General features: G+C 43.9%; 1 protein-coding gene across 6 annotated transcripts in view; it reads right to left on the reverse strand.

The window, feature by feature from the left end:
- Positions 1–19,546, reverse strand: part of FAM107B (family with sequence similarity 107 member B) — a 216,755-nt gene that overhangs the window by 15,715 nt on the left and 181,494 nt on the right. Inside the window, exon 1 of one of the 6 annotated variants that reach the window (XM_073801682.1) lies at positions 4,572–4,955. The exons of the other annotated variants lie outside the window; for them this stretch is intronic. Coding sequence (XP_073657783.1) covers positions 4,572–4,638 — 67 coding nt within the window. The 5' untranslated portion in view covers positions 4,639–4,955. Of the gene's footprint in view, positions 1–4,571; positions 4,956–19,546 lie in introns of those variants that run through there. 6 annotated transcript variants of the gene reach the window in all.

The raw sequence follows: 19,546 nt of genomic DNA on the forward strand, positions 1-19,546 counted from the left end.
GGGACACAGGTTCGGGCCCTGGTCCAGGAAGATCCCACATGCTGCGGAGCAACTAAGCCCGTGTGCCACAACTACTGAGCCCATGAGCCACAACTACTGAGCCCATGAGCCACAACTACTGAAGCCCGCACGCCTAGAGCCCGTGCTCCGCAACGAGAAGCCACCGCAATGAGAAGCCCTCACACCGCAACGAAGAGTAGCCACCACTCGCCGCAACTAGAGAAAGCCCGCGCACGGCAACAAAGACCTCATGCAGCCCAAAAAATAAATAAATAAAAATAACACTTAGAGTTCTGGCAGAGAGCACGGTGAGAAGCGGATCGCGGCCTTCTAGCCCGGGGCCCTCCAGGCCCTCCGGCCTCTGGTCGGCAGGTGAACTGGGGGGCCCCCGGGACAAGCTCAGGCTGTGTCTTACCGAGCCCCAGAGCCCTCGCCGCAGCCGCCCACTGGCAGGGCCCGAGCCCGGAAGCAGCAACGAACTGCTCCCCCACCCCCACCTCCGCGACTTAATGGCGGCGGCCCCTCGGAGCCCAGATCCCGCCCACCGCCGGGTCTCTTGACCCCACGCTGCAGGGGTTAGGCGAAGCCAAGGACATGGCGCCTTTGGGCGTCGGGCGTGGCAGGGCGAGAAGAATGGCGGCCACCGGAACGCTGCGGAGGGCCGTTAGAGCCTCGAGGGCCCGGGAAGGGGGCTCCACGTGGAGGCCAGCTCAGCCACCCTTAGGCCTTGGAGCCCGCGCGGATCCGGGACCTGAGGTGACCTCTCTGACCCAGTTGGACGAGACCTCACCTCGTCCGGACAACGACGGACAAAGGCCTTAACGGGCCCGGAAGGTGAGCGGAGCCCCGGTCGACGACGGGTGGAATGTTAGCAGGTCATCGGGCGGTTGGTCGTCGTTCTACCAAGACCTCGATGTCGGAAGATAGAAATGGTAGAATAACGTACCACACGCGGCCAATAGGAAGTGCCCGCCAACCTCTGGGAAGATTTACTGGCCATTTATAGAAGGCCTGTGTATATAATATGAAAAAGCTGCTCTCAACTTTCCCCCCAACCTTTCGAAAGAAAACTTTTCACTACATATAGGCCTTCTAGATGTGAAGAGGTTGCCGACGTATGATAGAGTTAAAGTCACATGTCTTGTAAATGCCCATTTGTTTCTTTAAAAAAACCGTAAAAAAGAAATGTCTTCTGGAAATGACTTTTCGAAATGGAGTTGTTGGACCACCTCTAGAGGCGACATCAGGAGCCACAGAGGTCCACGTTTGTTCAGTGGGTTAGAGGACATGGAATGGAAGACGTTGAGGAGGAAGAAAAGAAGGTTCTGTGCCAGACTGGTCACAGTTAGAAGACATTTGCATATTAGAACCATTGGTTTGTGTGTGCATTTTACTCCTTACTACTGTATGTGTAGTTGACAATAAGTACTTTTTTGAAATATCTAGTCTTTCTAGATCTTCTAAAGTGCCTGATATTTGTTCAAAGTAGAGGTAGTAAAAAGACATTTTGTAAACATCTTTTTGTTAAAATTCGTATGAAATGTTGTTTGGGGGGGAAGGGATGGCCAAACCACCTTTTTGAACAGTACGCAGTATGCACTGTGTTTGTTTGTGCACTGGTGCAAGGTCGCGGGGAGGAGAAGGAAGTGCAAAGAGCTCTGTGCCAGTGTGTTTATAGTGAGGCAAGATTAACCGTTGTCTTTTTTATGTTCCCGCATTTTGTTTCACTTTGCTGTGTATATAGTGTATATAATGGACAAATGAGTCCTAATTTACAACATCTAGTCTTTCTAGATGTTAAAGAGGTTGCCAGTGTATGACAAAAAGAGTTAGTAAATAATACATTTTGTACATTTTGTGTTAAAATTTCTAGGAAAGGTTGTCTTCTGAAAATTTGAGCGTGACAGCCCTCTGGGTTGGTGGAGGGGGGAGAGAGAAGGGGGTTGGTCTTAGAATGGCTAGAATGCTGGTATTTTGAAGACAGTTTCAGATTATAACTGTTACATGTGTGCAGTTCATTCAGTACTGCTCTGTATATAGTGGACAAATTAAGTCCTTATTTGAAACATCTAGTCCATCTAGATGTTTAGAAGTGCCCAACTTATGTTAAATGTAGAGGTAGTAAAATATCACTTTGTAAATAACTTTTTGCTAAAATTCACAGGAAGCACTGTCTTTGGGAATGTTAAATGTTAAACCACCTCTCTGAGCAGTATACTATTGTCTATACTTACTTGTTCAGTGGTTTGGAGGAGGGAGGGAAAGAATTGCAAAAGGTAATATGCTAGTGTGTTCATACCTGGACATTTTCAGACAAAATCATTTTTTGTATGTTCATTTTGTTTTGCTGTGTATATAGTGTATATAATGGACAAATTGAGTCCTAGTTTTGCAACATCTAGTCTCTAGATGTTAAAGGGGTTGCCAGTGTATGACAAAGTAGTAAAATTAGCACATTTTGTATACTTTATTGAAATTCATAGGAAAGCTTGTCCTCTGTAAATGACTTTTGGATATGAATTTGTTCAACCATCTCTAAGCATTACATATGCATGTACTTGTCCACTGGATTGGTGGTGGAGAGAAGGAAGTGAGGGAGGAAATGGTTCAGGCCAAAATGGTCATATTTAAAAGATACCTCAGATTATAACCATTGTTACATGTGTGCAATTTTATTTAACAGTGCTGTGTACATAGTGGACAAGTAAGTTCTTATATGAAATAACTATTCTTTCTAGATGTTTAGAAGTGCTTGATGTATTTAAAAGTAGTTTTAGTAGAATAATGCTGCTTGTAAATAGCTTTTAAAAACTGATGGGAAATACTGTCTTTGGAAATGGAATTGTTAAACCTCCTCTCTGAACAGTATACTCTGTGCTTGTTCATTGGGTTTAGGGAGGTGGGAGGGAAGATTGCAAAAGATGTTTTGCTAGCAGGTACTAGAACATTTCAACTTACCCATTGCTCTGTATGTTACATGCATTTTGTTTAACTTTACTGTATATATTTTGTATATACTGGACCAATGGGTCCCAATTTTATAATATCTAGTCTCTAGATATTAAAGAGGTTGCCAATGTATGACAAAAGTAGAGTTAGTAAACTAACACATTTTGTACAAAAAAAAAAATAACACTTAAAAAAAAAGAGAACAGGCTATAATGTGGATATAAGTATTCGCTATAATCTCTGGCAGGTCTATGATGCCAGATTCAATAAATGGAAACTATTATTAGTCAAACTATGTGACTAACAACATTCCATATTTTATTCAGAGGTCTGGGAAACCCTGTATACACAAAGCTCTACCTCTGAAGGCCTTTAAAGCATAAGAGTTCTCCGAAAACATACGAGTTCAACTAGGTGGCCCACAGGCACTGAAACGAAGGCACAAACATTTTCCCTCTCCTTTCTCTCCAGTTTGCCCTTCTTCTCAACCAGCGTGGGGAAAGGGCCACGAAGCCCCCTTCACGTTCTCGCCGGTAACATTCAGTGGTTCTAAGACCCACTCAGGCTACAAACATTAAGAACCTTCTGCAAAGTGTAAAAAGTCTATCACACACACATGGAGTTCTGAATGGCTCAGGCTACAGTGCAGGGTGTGTATCAAGGAAACAAGGCTGCTAGTGAGGATCTCTGATGCTGTTCTGAAGTGGAGGGGATTCACTGAAAGATTTTTAGCCATTGAATAACAACACAGATTTGCATTTTAGACATATACTAATGCTATGCACTGAAAAATGCAACCTGATGAAAATTCTGCCTTTAATTCCTGAGAATCAAGAAACGGAAATCATCACTAAACTCTACTATCCCAGAGAGTAAGGAAATCCCATCCTTACAGATGCCTTCTGAGTCCTTGCTTTTGCATTTTTTTCCTCTTTCAAAGGTTAACTCTGGGCCCAAACCTCTGCCTGTCCTGGGTATTTTGTGTTGATTGCTTTCCAGAGGCGAATAACCATCCCCACAGAAAAATTCCACAGCTCGACTAATAAAACAAACATTTCACTGCATCTGAGTTTCCCATCAGTCTATTCCTGGCTCCAGTAGTTCACTTACATATTGTTACATCACAAAGATATATTTTTTTTGTATTTTGGCCTCAGGGCTTATGGGATCTTAGTTCTCTGACCAGGGATTGAACCCGGGCCCTCAACAGTGACAGCGCAGAGTCTTAACCACTGGACCACCAGGAATTCCCACAAAGATAAAATTTAAAACCTAATCCTTTGAGATGAAAAATCAGAATTTACAGATTATGCTAAATTCCACGTTTCCCTTAATATTTAAAATCTAATTCTACCTAGAAGTGCTAATAAATGAATCCTTTAGAAAACAATACTGGGACTTCCCTGGTGGCACGGTGGCTGAGACTCCAAGCTCCCAATGCAGGGGGCCCGGGTTTGATCCCTCATCAGGGAACTAGATCTCACATGCATGCCACAACTAAGAGTTTGCATGCCACAACTAAGGAGACTACGTGCCACAACTAAGACCCGGTGCAACCAAATAAATAAACAAATAAATATTTTTTTAAGCAATGAAAAAAATAAAAAGGAAGAAGACAATACCTGAAGCCTGTCGGTACATGCAGGTTACAGCTGTACTAGAACCAAGCGAAGCTAAACAATTAAACATCTGAACTGCTGCGACTTCTTCTGGAAAGTGCAAAGTAATTCCAAGGCAGTTTTTAAGAGCATTTGTTTCCCAGGCTGTCTCTAAGAGATTCTAGCAACCCTCTCACGATACCCTGAAAAACCCAAGTCATTTAAGATCGCAGGCCAGCCAAGTCCAGGCCTGGGTCAACCTGGAAGGGGAACGGCTGTCTCTGGACCCACGGGAATCTCCTGCAATAGCCACTGTTCCCAGAAGGGAGGCTGGCTGGCTGTGAGGAGAAAGGCCTTGAGAGACCAGAGAGTGAGTTAAAATGGGAATTTCTCGCAAACAGCCCAGGGCTCCACTGACAAACTCCTAAGCCTGGGGTGAACCTAAGGATTCAGTCTCGTTGCCAGGAGACAGTGGCAGCATCTGGTACCCAAAGGCATCAGACAAGTGCCCAGATGACCTCTGTGGCCACAAACGTAATAAACTAAGGCTGACAAATGACACCAAACCGCAGCCATCCACAAGAGCTCATAAATGTGATTTTTCCAGCTCTACCCGGCCCACTGCTGCTAGAACTTCAGACCCGCAATAAACTGGCCACAAAGATGCTGCTGTACACATGCCAAACACTGACGCGCTTGGGAAAATACCAAACTCGTATTCTCATCGGTTTTTGCATCCCCCAAAAATGTTTTTTTACAAAAATAATAAGGCACATATTTTATATTTAGAAGATGGGAAAGAAGTCAAGAAAAACCTCGGGAAGACAGAACGCGTGCCAAGGTTAGATGAGCTGGTCAGGGTGAGGCAGGACCAACCAGTAGGTGGCGATAGCTCCGCAAATCACGAGGCGTCCATTTCCAGGATGACACCCGCACCTCACCCTGAAAAAGCATCAGAGAGATGCCACAAAAGGAATCCATTGTGGAGTCACTGTGCATCTTCCCTCGATGCTGTCCACAAGCTTCTCCCCATCATTTCAGCCTCATGACGGCCCAATGAGGCAGGAGGTTTTATTCTCCATGAAGTCTCCAAATTCCCTATAGGCTCAGACAGCTTCAAGGCCACGGGCTCCAGGTCACACCAACTGGGTCTAAATTCCAGTTCTCTCATTTACTGTAAGTGTGACTTTGGGCCAAGCTTTCTCACCAGTTTAAAAAGAAGAAGAAGAGGTAGAAGAAGTGGAAGAGGAAGAAGCAGCAGCAGCCAGGGAAAGATTATCTTATAGGGTTATGAAGAATAAATGCACACCCAATGCAGGGCCTGGAATAGTAAGCGTCCAGTAAATGTCACCTGCGATGAGTGCTGTCATGGGCAACAAATAACGACTAGTAAAAATAACCCTGTTACTGCTGCCCCAGGTTACACAGCTACGAAAGGGCAGGACCAGGATTTGAACTAGAGGCTGTCTGATTCCACGGGTATGCCCTCAAGCATCCCACTCTTCTGGGCCGTGATAATGGTGGGGCAGGGGGAGGCAGGAGAGGAGACAACAGGTTTCGCTTTAACAGGATGACTTTCTCTCTCAGAAAGCTTTTAGGAGCTTTATAACATCATAGCTTTATAACCCCAACCAGAAAACATCTTGCAGAAAGTCACACTAATGTGGGGAAAGGTTGCGAGAGGGACACAGTTTCTTTAAAACATATAAATGTTTTTATAAGGACGCGCAGAGTAGCGATATTCATAACAGCCCCAAACTGGAGGCAACCCAAATGTCCATTAACCGTCAGATGGAGAAGTAGATGGTGGTGTGAGGATATAACGGAAGAATACACAGCAATGAGAATGACAACAGCAGCAGGACCGAACCTCACAAATACAACGTCAGCAAAAGAAGCCAGACACACAGGAGTCCATCCTGGATCATTCCACGGATCTGATGTTCAAAACAGGCAAACCCAGCCTCTGGTGTCAGATGTCAGGATAACGGTTACCTTGGGAGCAGAGAGGCAGTGGGTGGGGAGAAAGGGGGCTTCTGGGGTGCCGGTAAGGTTCTGTTTTCTGATACAGGTTCTGGTTACACAGGCACATTCACTATGAAAATTCACCCATCAGTTCACTTTTGGGGCTCATGCCCTGCTCTGTATGCATATTATCCCTCAATAAATACCGTACATATTAAATAGCTATTAAACTTACAATCTAGGGATCATTCAGTTGCTGCTATATGATTACAGTTTTGTTATTTCATCCATTTTAAACCCTGTTCAGTCCATGAGAAGTAATACCACCAGGTTTGAAGACCACCCATCCTGGATTAGAAGCCTGGTTATGCCACTTACCAGTTATGTGATTTTGTACAAATGACTTAACCTGTGTCTTGATTTCCTCACCTGTAAATCAGGGCTCGTACACCCACGTTTGCAGAACTGTCCCAAGCATTAAAAAAATCTTAAGGAAAACATTCACCATACGTCGTACCAGCCCATGTGGCAGATGTTCAATAAACTGGACAGTTAAGTAGTTCCAACAAATTAACTCATTAATCTAACCCTCCATGAATCAATGTCCTATCACAGTGAAAAATGGATGACCACGCACTACAAGTATACTATTTTAGACCAAGTTTAATGGTGAACCCCATCTCGGCCTCTGCTCATTTTTTCAATTTGGACTTAGATGGGAGAGAGAGAGAGAGAGAGTCAGGGAGGGACGAAGTGGAGGGGAGAAAACAAAATCCCTGACGGCACAGCCAAAGCACAGAGAGGAGCCCGCAGCCCAAGGCTGGAATGCCGTGAAAACCCTGACCATCTCCCAGTCTCTGGGCTTCAGTCTTCTTATCTTTACAGCTGAATGGCTGTGTCGCCCTGATTGCTCAGTAATCTGTTGTAAATGACTACGCTGCGTACAGAGCTATCATACAAATGTGAGGGATCTATAAAAACATAAGTTAGTCCAATATAAAGAGTCTAACTGTTCAAACATCAAGTCACTCTTATTAGTGGTCACGATTTACTTAACCTCCCATGGCCCGCGTGGAATCTGAACTCACGACCCAATGGCAGACAACTCTACAAAAAAAACAAAACAGAAAACAGGCCAGATCTCTTTAGAGGCATGTTTGGCACAAGGTTCAGTCAAACCCTGTGGTAAAGGGGTGGGGAGAGAAGCAATGGGTGGAAGACAGACAGCAAAAGTGTCCCCCCAAAGCACAATACTTTACACTTCTGCACTGCACTGCACTGGTACTATAAGTAAAGTGTATTGCTCCTGCACGTTTCTAATCAAGTTTCTACACCATTAACAGTGCATTTTTCAATATAATCTAACACAAAATTACTCAAACACATACAAGGGGTAACCTGAAAGTAAATGCCCGGAATGTCAGGACCTCAGAGAACACTTATACCTAAGTTGGGCGCCCAAGATCCTGCCGGTGCCTGATCAGAAGAAGGTGATGCTGACAGTCAGCAGATGCAAGTATCGGTTGCTTTCCATGGAAACCAGCAAATCAACCCTGTGACTGAATTCCTTCTGCCTTCTAGCTCCCCAAAGTCTAATGCTTTGCTAAAAAAATTTTAAAAAGAAAGCAAAAAAAAAAAGGAGTTTGCTATGTTGCCTAATGAGGTCATGCTCAAAGCCTAAGTAAAAGTTAAAAGCAAAAGCAGTTCTTGAATAATCTGGTTTTACTAGAAAGGTGGATATTCAAGCTACCTTGGAAAACTGGGAAGACAAACTATACAGAGAAAATAAAAACAAAAACCACTCTGGGGGTGTGAGAAAAAAAAAGTCTCTATGGCTTCCCTGGTGGTCCAGCGGTTAAGACTTCATGCTTCCATGCAGGGGGCGCGGGTTTGATCGCTGGTCAGGGAAGTTCCGCGAGCCGCGCGCGGTGCAGGCAAAAAAAAGAAGAAAAGTCTCTAGGTAGAACAAAACTAATATAAAACGGATAAAAATTCCCTGAGCCGCTTGGTGGAGGGAGGAAGGGAAAATGGTGAAAGAGGTGAATAAAATCCTTCAAGGGCTCTCAGCCAGCGATGACATCCCTCCGTCCTGGCAGGCAGCTGATCCAGGTGATGTTTCACTCCGATAACTAAACAAGTCCCCGAATTTCAGATGAGACACGGATTCTCTACATTCCCTCCCTCTGCCTCCAGAGAAGATTCTAGAATTCCCTGGTAGACAACAGCACTAACTCTGCAAGCAGTGAGCACGCCTGAAGGAAGGAGAAGGGCCAGCCGGCGGGGGCCTCACCGGCGGGGGGACCCCAGCAGAGCTGCAGCAGGGCCACCACCTCCGCACGGGGAATGGCAGGGCCTGCTGTGTCGCTCACGTTCCCGCAGGACAACAGCACAGGGCGGCTTCTCATCTGAGCAGATGCACTCGGGCTTCTCCCCAAGGAAACACCTGGGCCTGAGTACGAATCGACAGGGATTTCAACCTGGAAGGACCTTAGCAAACCTCCTGCTTCCCAACTCTACCTGGGGGGCAGATGTTCTTTCAGATCCAAGGTCCTGTGCTCTGGCCCCCAGGCCTGTCCACAGGGGCTGTCTGTGACCTGTAAGGCACTAGGGACAAAAAGCCACCACTGGATGCCTAGCAGAAAGAGAGCGCAGAAAACCTCCCAGTCCACAAATATGGGGTGCTCCTGGCTTCCTGGGGTACATTCTCCCCAGCCTCTCCCTGGAATTCAAAGCTGCTGTCCATCTCCTTCTTGACCTGAAAGCCAGCCCCTTGGACAACCCTCTCTCCTGGGCCTCCCTGCACCGGAGGCCCAGGTGCCCTCTTCCAGCCTGATCTCTTGGCGCCAAGAGTTCTCAGGATCAGGCCCAGCCTAGACCCTTCTCTGGGTCCCCAACGCCCTCAGCCCTCCCTCTCTGTGAGCCATTTCTCGGTGGGATGCTTCCCTCTCCTGAATCTCCCCACGGCCACTCCCCCAGGCCGTCTCCCTCTTGTCTGCAGTGCTGAGAACAATTTCACGCGGTACTCCCTTCCCGTGTGAACTTGACACTTACAAGTCAGTTCTTCATGCATCTCCAAGTGGTCCCCCTTGAAGGACCGATGTGCGTCCCTTCAGAAAGGAAAAGACCCCCGACTGACTTAAGTCATCCCCCCACCTGGAGCACAACGCCTCGCACTTATGCCATCCAAAGCGGAATTAGCCCCACTGTAAGCAGCTGACGAAGAAGAACCAGCAGGAAGCTGGGGCCACCGCCGCCCTGTGCCTACGGCTGAGCTCCAGGGGCCAGCGGTACATCTGTCTTTACTCCCTCCTGCGTTCCCAGCACTGGGCTGCGCGCCACCCCGTGGGCACCCGACAGAACTGCACCGAATAAAGGGGGCAGATGCTGAAGCAACAGAGAATCCAAACGAAGGAGCTCATCCCGGGAAGCTTTTCCTGATTCCTCTTGCAGTTTCCCTCCTTTCTGTCCCAACAGGATGCCGTTAACACTTCTCTAAGGATGCTCATGGCTGCCTGTATGAAAACTACAAGTTTGCTTATCCCTCACATTAAAGTTCCAAAGGAAAGGCCTGACTCTTCCTCATTTCTTATCCCCAGAAACACCACTATGAGCCTTCCGCGTACTGCTGAACTCAATTTGACCTGTTGACAAGTGAGGTGCAGAGCTCAGGCTTACAGAAGGCGCCAGAAACACGGGAGGGGGAGAGAGGGCACCTCATGCTTTGAACAGACTCTGTCCTCACTTGATCTTCAAAAAGCACAGAATGAGTGAGAGACAAAAGTTCCTGGTTCTCCTGATACAGATCAGTCCAGGGAACCACATGCCCATTTTTCTAGCCCAGCAGATGATGCTCCCTCTTGCACAAGATGACTCCCCGAAACCCTCACTCAAAGTCCATAACGTGAATTGCTGCGTACGAGCTAGGAGTCTTTTGCCCCAGAAAGATAACTCAGATTGTTGTCTGCTGGGAAATAAATCTGAGTGCGCTGGCTTGCATAAATATTCCCGTGAAGTAATTAGCACTTCATTAACATGCGGCCCATCAATCTGCACAAACCTCTAAGCAACTGAAATGCTGTCCAATTAACAGATTTTTTAAATAATTGATTACCTTAAACTCATTAGCCTTAAAATTGCCATAGGCTGATAAATTACACTTATCAAATAACATTTGATAGATGACCATTAAGTGGTTCAGAGTCTCTCTCTCTCTCTCCTAGGTGAAGCAGCGTGATGAGATCTGAAGTTCAGGGATCCTTGATTCTATCCGTTGAAGAGTGTTCTGTGGTCTAACAGTGTCACCCAGTGGCAGAAGTCTCACAGTTGTGTTCAGAGCAGCTGTTGCTTTTTAAAAGAAGTATTTGTCACATGTGTTTCTTTACTAAAAGGAAAAGAAGAAAACTATTTTGGGGGAATTGCTCTAAGAAAACTAGTGTGTGTAAATTCTAGAAAACACGGCACTGGCATAAGACAGCTCCCCTACGTCCAAGGTTACTTTGAAGCCTTTGGGGACCATACAGACGTGTGCAGACATGACGAGACACAAGGGAAGTTCCTGTGACTCAGGGACGGTGCAGGTTTGACATGAAATCAATTCAGTGTCCCAGGGCTGAGCAATAGGGTCACCCCCTGCTGTCTGCTTTCTCGTCCACCATTCGGCCACTTCAATTCTCAAAACCCTGGCTCTCCCAGAACAAGGAGAAAAAAACCAGCCAATTCTGTTCCAAGGTTGACTATCTGATTTTAGAAGCTTATGAGGTGACGCTTAATTGAAAATAATAAATTATTTAACTTCCTTATCGGTACAAAGAGAAGGCTGGACCAGATAACCCTTGAGATCCCTTCCTGGTTCTAACATTCTGATAATACAGAAGAGTTCGGCTGGTCTGTCACTCCCCACAGCACAGGGGCTTCTGACCCAAGGCTGTGGAACTCTGGCCCCACCATCAGGGCCAGACAGACCACAGAGGTGCCCCAGTACGTTCCACGCACACTCCACCTCGGTCTCCACTCCTCTCGTTCCTGTCCCCAGTGCATCACATCTACGCTGAGCAGGCTTTCTGCTCGTGACTGCTGCACTTCCCCAGATGCAGCCACCCTCCCTCGAGTCCCTCTAGAAGAGTCTCAGCCACTTGGTCCAGGGCTAGAGCTGCCCACATAGGATGGGGTGCAGACTAGACTTTATTAAACCAAAACTCCCAATCCAGGGGGCTCCCAATACTCTAGTCAAGAATCACACATACACCATATACGATCAATAAAAACAAAGCATTGTTTATTCCTCTTTGCATAAAATCACCTACAGCAATTAGATATTACACTATAATTAAATTAATTCAAGTCTGACTCCTGAAACTACCCTGAAATCAAGCCACAATTCAGCCCTCTTTAGGATTGGTTCAAGATGGCGGAGTAGAAGGACGTGCTCTCACTCCCTCTTGTGACAGCACCGGAATCACAACTAACTGCTGAACAATCATCGACAGGAAGACACTGGAACTCACCAGAAAAGATACCCCACATCCAAAGACAAAGGAGAAGCCACGATGAGACGGTAGGAGGGGCGCAATCACAATAAAATCGAATCCCATAGCCACTGGGTGGGTGACTCACAGACTGGAGAACACTTATACCACAGAAGTCCACCCACTGGAGTGAAGGTTCTGAGCCCCACGTCAGGCTTCCCAACCTGGGGGTCCAGCAACCAGAGGAGGAATTCCTAGAGAACCAGACTTTGAAGGCTAGTGGGATTTGATTGCAGGACTTTGACAGGACTGGGGGAAACAAAGACTCCACTCTTGCAGGGCACACACAAAGTAGTGTGCACATCAGGACCCAGGGGAAGGAGCAGTGACCCCAGGGGAGACTGAACCAGACCTACCTGCTAGTGTTGGAGGGTCTCCTTCAGAGGCAGGGGATGGCTGTGGCTCACCGTGGGGACAAGGATACTGGCAGCAGAAGTTCTGGGAAGTACTCCTTGGCGTGAGCCCTCCCAGAGTCTGTCATTGGCCCCACCAAAGAGCCCAGGTAGGCTCCAGCGTTGGGTTACCTCAGGCAAAACAACCAACAGGGAGGGAACCCAGCCCCGCCCATCAACAGTCAAATGGATCAAAGTTTTACTGAGCTCTGCCCATCAGAGCAACAGTCAGCTCTACCCACCACCAGTCCCTCCCATCAAGCCTCTTACATAGCCTCATCCACCAGAGGGCAGAGAGCAGAAGTAAGAAGAACTACAATCCTACAGCCTGTGGAACAAAAACCACATTCGCAGAAAGATAGACAGAATGAAAAGGCAGAGGGCTATGTACCAGATGAAGGAAAAAGATAAAACCCCACAAAAACAACTAAATGAAGTGGAGATAGGCAACTTTCCAGAAAAAGAATTCAGAATAATGATAGTGAAGATGATCCAGGACCTTGGAAAAAGAATGGAGGCAAAGATCGAGAAGATGCAAGAAATGTTTAATAAAGACCTAGAAGAATTAAAGAACAAACACCTAGAAGAATTAAAGAACAAACACACAGAGATGAACAATACAATAAATGAGATGAAAAATACACTAGAAGCAATCAATAATGGAATAACTGAGGCAGAAGAACAGATAATTGACCTGGAAGACAGAACGGTGGAATTCACTGCAAGAGAACAGAATAAACAAAAAGGAATGAAAAGAAATGACAGACCTCTGGGATAACAGTACATGCACCAACACTCAGATTATAGGGGTCCCAGAAGGAGAAGAGAGAGACAAAGGACCTGACAAAATATTTGAAGAGATTACAGTCAAAAACTTCCCTGACACGGGAAAGGAAATAGCCACCCAAATACAGGAAGTGCAGAGAGTCCTAGGCCGGATAAACCCAAGGAGAAACATGCTGACACACACAGTAATCAAACTGACAAAAATTAAAGACAAAGAAAAATTATTAAAAGGAAAAAACAACAAATAACATACAAGGGAACTCCCATAAGGTAAACAGCTGATTTCTCAACAGAAACTCTACAGGCCAGAAGGGAGTGGCATGACATATTTAAAGGGATGAAAGGGAAGAACCTACAACCAGGATTACTCTACCCAGCAAGGATCTCACTCAGATTTGACGGAGAAATCAAAAGCTTTACAGACAAGCAAAAGCTAAGAGAATTCAGCACCACCAAACCAGCTCTACAACAAATGCTAAAGGAACTTCTCTAAGTGGGAAACACAAGAGAAGAAAAGGACCTACAAAAACAATTAAGAAAATGGTAATAGGAACATACATATCAATAATTACCTTAAATATGAATGGATTAAATGCTCCAACCAAAAGACACAGGCTCGCTGAACGGATACAAAAACAAGACCCATATATATGCTGTCTACAAGAGACCCACTTCAGACCTAGGGACACATTCAGACTGAAAGTGAGGGGATGGAAAAAGATATTCCATGCAAATGGAAATCAAAAGAAAGCTGGAGTAGCAATACTCATATCAGATAAAATAGACTTTAAAATAAAGAATGTTACAAGAGACAAGGAAGGATGCTACATAATGATCAAGGAATCAATCCAAGAAGCAGATATAACAATTATAAATATACATGCACCCAACACAGGAGCACCTCAATACATAAGGCAAATGCCAACAGCTATAAAAGAGGAAGTCGGCAGTAACACAGTAACAGTGGGGGACTTTAACACCAATGGACACATCATCCAGAAAGGACATTAATAAGGAAACACAAGCTTTAAATGACACAATAGACCAGACAGATTTAATTGATATTTATAGGACATTCCATCCAAAAACAGCAAATTACACTTTCTTCTCAAGTGCACATGGAAAATTCTCCATGATAGATCATATCTTGGGTCACAAATCAAGCCTCAGTAAATTTAAGAAAACTGAAATCATATTAAGCATCTTTTCCAACCACAATGCTATGAGATTAGAAATCAATTACAGGGGAAAAAAACGTAAAAAACACAAACACATGGGAGCTAAACAATACATTACTAAATATCCAAAAGATCACTGAAGAAATCAAAGAGGAAATCAAAAAATACCTGGGGACAAATGACAATGAAAACACGACAATCCAAAACCTATGGGATACAGCAAAAGCAGTTCGAAGAGGGAAGTTTACAGCAATAAAATCCTATCTCAAGAAACAAAAAAAATCTCAAATAAACAATCTAACCTTACACCTAAAGGAACTAGAGAAAGAAGAACAAACAAAACCCAAAGTTAGCAGAAGGAAAGAAATCATAAAGAGCAGAGCAGAAATAAATGAAACAGAAACAAAGAAAACAATAGCAAAGATCAATAAAACTAAAAGCTGGTTCTTTGGGAAGATAAACAAAATTGATAAACCATTAGCCAGCCTCATCACGAAAAAAAGGGAGAAGACTCAAATCAGTAAAATTAGAAATGAAAAAGGAGAAGTTACAATAGACACCGCAGAAATACAAAGCATCGTAAGAGACTACTACAAGCAACTCTATGTCAATAAAATGGACAACCTGGAAGAAATGGACAAATTCTTAGAAAGGTATAACCTTCCAAGACTGAACCATGATGAAATAGAAAATACGAACAGACACATCACAAGTAATGAAATTGAAAATGTGATTAAAAATCTTCCAACAAACAAAAGTCTAGGACCAGATGGCTTCACAGGCGAATTCTAGCAAACATTTAGAGAAGAGCTAACACCCATCCTTCTCAAACTCTTCCAAAAAATTGCAGAGGAAGGAACACTCCCAAACTCATTCTATGAGGCCACCATCAACCTGATACCAAAATCAGACAAACATACTACAAAAAAAGAAAATTACAGGCCAATATCACTGATGAATATAGATGCAAAAATCCTCAACAAAATACTAGCAAACAGAATCCAACGACACATTAAAAGGATCATACATCATGATCAAGTGGGATTTATCCCAGGGATGCAAAGATTCTCCAATATATGCAAATCAATCAATGTGATACACCATATTAACAAACTGAAGAATAAAAACCATATGATCATCTCAATAGATGCAGAAAAAGCTTTTGACAAAATTCAACATCCATTTATGATAAAAACCCTCCAGAAAGTGGGGACAGAGGGAACCTCCCTCAACATAATAAAGGCCATATACGACAAAACCACAGCAAACATCATTCTCAGTGGTGAGAGGTGAAAGCATTTCCTCCAAGGTCAGGAACAAGACAAGGATGTCCACTCTCACCAGTCTTATTCAACATAGTTTTGGAAGTCCTAGCCATGGCAATCAGAGAAGAAAACGAAATAAAAGGAATTCAAATTGGAAAAGAAGAAGTAAAACTGTCGCTGTTTGCAGATGACATGATACTATACATGGAGAATCCTAAAGATGCCACCAGAAAACTACTAGAGCTAATCAATGAATTTGGTAAAGCTGCAGGATACTAAATAAAGCACAGAAGTCTCTTGCATTCCTATACAATAACGACAAAAGATCAGAAAGAGAGATTAAGGCAACAATCCCATTCACCACTGCAACAAAAAGAATAAAATACCTAGGAGTAAACCTACCTAAGGAGGTAAAAGACCTGTATGCAGAAAACTATAAGACATTGATGAAAGAAATCAAAGATGACACAAATAGATGGAGAGATATACCATGTTCTTGGATTGGAAGAATCAATACCCAAAGCAATCTACAGATTTAATGCAACCCCTATCAAATTACCAACAGCATATTTTACGGAACCAGAACAAAAAAATCTTAAAATTTGTACAGAGACACAAAAGCCTGAATAGCCAAAGCAATCTTGAAGGAAAAAAAATGGAGCTGGAGGGGCTTCCCTGGTGGCTCAGTGGTTGAGAGTCCGCCTGCCAATGCAGGGGACATGGGTTCATGCCCCAGTCTGGAAAAATCCCTCATGCCGCAGAGCGGCTGGGCCCATGAGCCATGGCCACTGAGCCTGCACGTCCGGAGCCTGTGCTCCGCAACGGGAGAGGCCACAAAAGTGAGAGGCCCAGGTACCGCAAAAAAAACACGGAGCTGGAGAAATCAGACTCCCTGACTTCAGAGTATACTAAAAAGCTACAGTAATCAAGAACAATATGGTACTAGCACAAGAAGAGAAATACAGATCAATGGTACAGGATAGAAAGCCCAGAGAAACCCACACACCTATGGTCAACTAATCTATGATAAAGGAGGCAAGGATATACAATGGAGAAAAGACAGTCTCTTCAATAAGTGGTGCTGGGAAAACTGAACAGCTACATTTAAATGAAAGAAATTAGAACACTCCCTAACACCATACACAAAAATAATCTCAAAATGGATTAAAGACCTAAGTGTAAGACCGGACACTATAAAACTCTTAGAGGAAAAGATAGGAAGAACACTCTTTGACATAAATCACAACAAGATCTTTTTGACCCACCTCCTAGAGTAATGGAAATAAAAACAAAAATAAACAAATGGGACCTAGTGAAACTTAAAAGCTTTTGCACAGCAGAGGAAACTATAAACAAGATGAAAAGACAACCCTCAGAATGGGAGAAAACATTTGCAAACGAATCAACGGACAAAGGATTAATCTCCAAAATATATAAATAGCTCATGCAGCTCAATATTAAAAAAACAAACAACTCAATCAAAAACTGGGCAAAAGACCTAAGTAGACATTTCTCCAAAGAAGACATACAGATGGCCAAGAGGCACATGAAAAGCTGCTCAACATCACTTATTATCAGAGAAATGCAAATCAAAAGTACAATGAGGTATCACCTCACACCGGTCAGAATGGCCATCATCAGAAAATCTACAAACAACAAACGCTGGAGAGGGTGTGGAGAAAAGGGAACCCTCTTGCACTGTTGGTGGGAATGTAAACTGATACAGCCACTATGGAGGACAGTATGGAGGTTCCTTAAAAAAATAAAAATAGAATTACCATATGACCCAGCAATCCCACTACTGGGCATATACCCAGAGAAAACCACAATTCAAAAAGAGTCATGTACCACAATGTTCACTGCAGCACTATTTACAATAGCCAGGTCATGGAATCAAACTAAATGCCCATCAACAGACGAATGGATAAAGAAGATGTGGTACATATATACAATGGAATATTACTCAGCCATAAAAAGGAACGAAACTGGGTCATTTGTAGAGATGTGGATGGACCTAGAGACTGTCATACAGAGTGAAGTAAGTCAGAAAGAGAAAAACAAATATCATATATTAATGCATATATGTGGAATCTAGAAAAATGGTACAGATGAACCCATTTGCAAGGCAGAAATAGAGACACAGACGTGGAGAACAAAAAATATGGGCACCAAGCGGGGGACGTGGGGGTGGTGGTGTGATGAATTGGGAGATTGGGATTGACGTATATACACTAATATGTATAAAATAGATAACTAATAAGAATGTGTCATATAAAAAGTAAATTAAATTTTAAAAAATTCAGCCCTCTTGCTTCTCCTCTAGTTTTTCTTGACATGTCTTTGTCTTCTCTATAAATCCATCTTCTTCCTGCCAACTCCCACCAAAGTCCAAATACACAGGAGCTTCAGAGAGTCAATGACAGTTCTTTCTCATTGCCTTACGTTCAGAAAATCACTGTCTACTCTCATAGACTACTCGTAAGAAGATATATTTTTGCCACTTCCTGTCTGAAGAACGTGTGGGCAGTGTGTGACAAAAGGCTTGAACACGTACATACCCGTGAATCTGGTAATTCCCCTTGCAGGAATTACTCCAAGGAGGTAATCAGACAAGGACACAAAACATATAAAAATATGTGTAAGAATAGTTTATGTATGATTTATGATAGTGAAAAAGGAAAGAAACCACTTAGATGTCTAATAATGCGCTACAGTGCAGCTTTAATAAAATCATATTGTTAGAATAAATAATGAAAGGGGAAATATTCACGATGTATCAAATGAGAGAAAAATTTCAGGTTCCAAAACAGCATGTCCTTTATTTTCTAGTCTGTGCGTTTGCATGAACAAAAGCTATTCAGAGTGTCACCCAATGACCAGCAGTATCCGCATCGCCAGGGAGCTTGTTCAGTGCAAATGCCCTAGCTGAAAGGCACTGGATCAGAATCGCTGGGGCAGGGCCCAGAGATCTGTTTTTTTGTTTACTGTGTGCCACACCACCTCTGAGGTAGATACTAAAATTTGCCCCATCGTGCAGATGGGGAAATTGAGGCCCAGAGAGACTAGGTAACTTAGCCAAGGCTGCAAAGCCAGTAAGTGGCAGCTCGCACAGCTAGCTCCAGAGTCCGCACTCCGCACCCCTCTGCTCTAGGGCCCCTCTAGGATAAATCTTATATTTGGAAGTGTGCTCTGTGCTGCTTCCCCGAAATCAACAGCGTGATGCATCCCACCCATCCTTGTGTCTTCTTCCTAGTGTTTCAGCACTTCTGTTACAAAGTTATTGATGGGGGAAAGAGGCGTTGCCACTATCGCTGGTACCACCATTGACAAACCCCGTGGAGAAGACCTGCCTGAAGTCTTTAAAAAGATGGTTTGATTTTAGTGCACATTAAATAACAGCCCACGTTAGCAGAAACAACCTTAATGCCCTTGAGTGACAGCATGGAGTGTGATATGGGTTTAACACGGAAGGCCTTCCTATCACCAGCTAGAGTGGGGCTGTCACTGGCGATTCCATAAACACCCTTGACAAACCACCCGGCCTATCATCTTTGAAATTATGCAACTTTTGATCGATTTCTTTTACTTTTTTGTCTTCTGCCTTCAAAATTTGCATGTAACGTAATACTTTGATTTTTATATGATGCTATTTTATATTCACAAAATTCAAGTTTGCACACAAACGCCACCAGCCTTTATTCCCAAACTGCAAATTTCTGAATAAAGGAGCCTACCTTGGCACATTTACTGTATGTGATTTTCTAGGGAGGAAACACCTCAGTCATTCATTTCAGGAGACTACAAAGGGGATGGATGGACTGGGAAGATGGTGGGTTTAGGCCTGGTCCCTCCTGAGAGGAAGGAAACCACACAGACCAGAAAAAAACT

The sequence above is a fragment of the Tursiops truncatus genome, chromosome 2 (assembly GCF_011762595.2).
Source record: "Tursiops truncatus isolate mTurTru1 chromosome 2, mTurTru1.mat.Y, whole genome shotgun sequence".
Lineage (NCBI taxonomy): Eukaryota > Metazoa > Chordata > Mammalia > Artiodactyla > Delphinidae > Tursiops > Tursiops truncatus.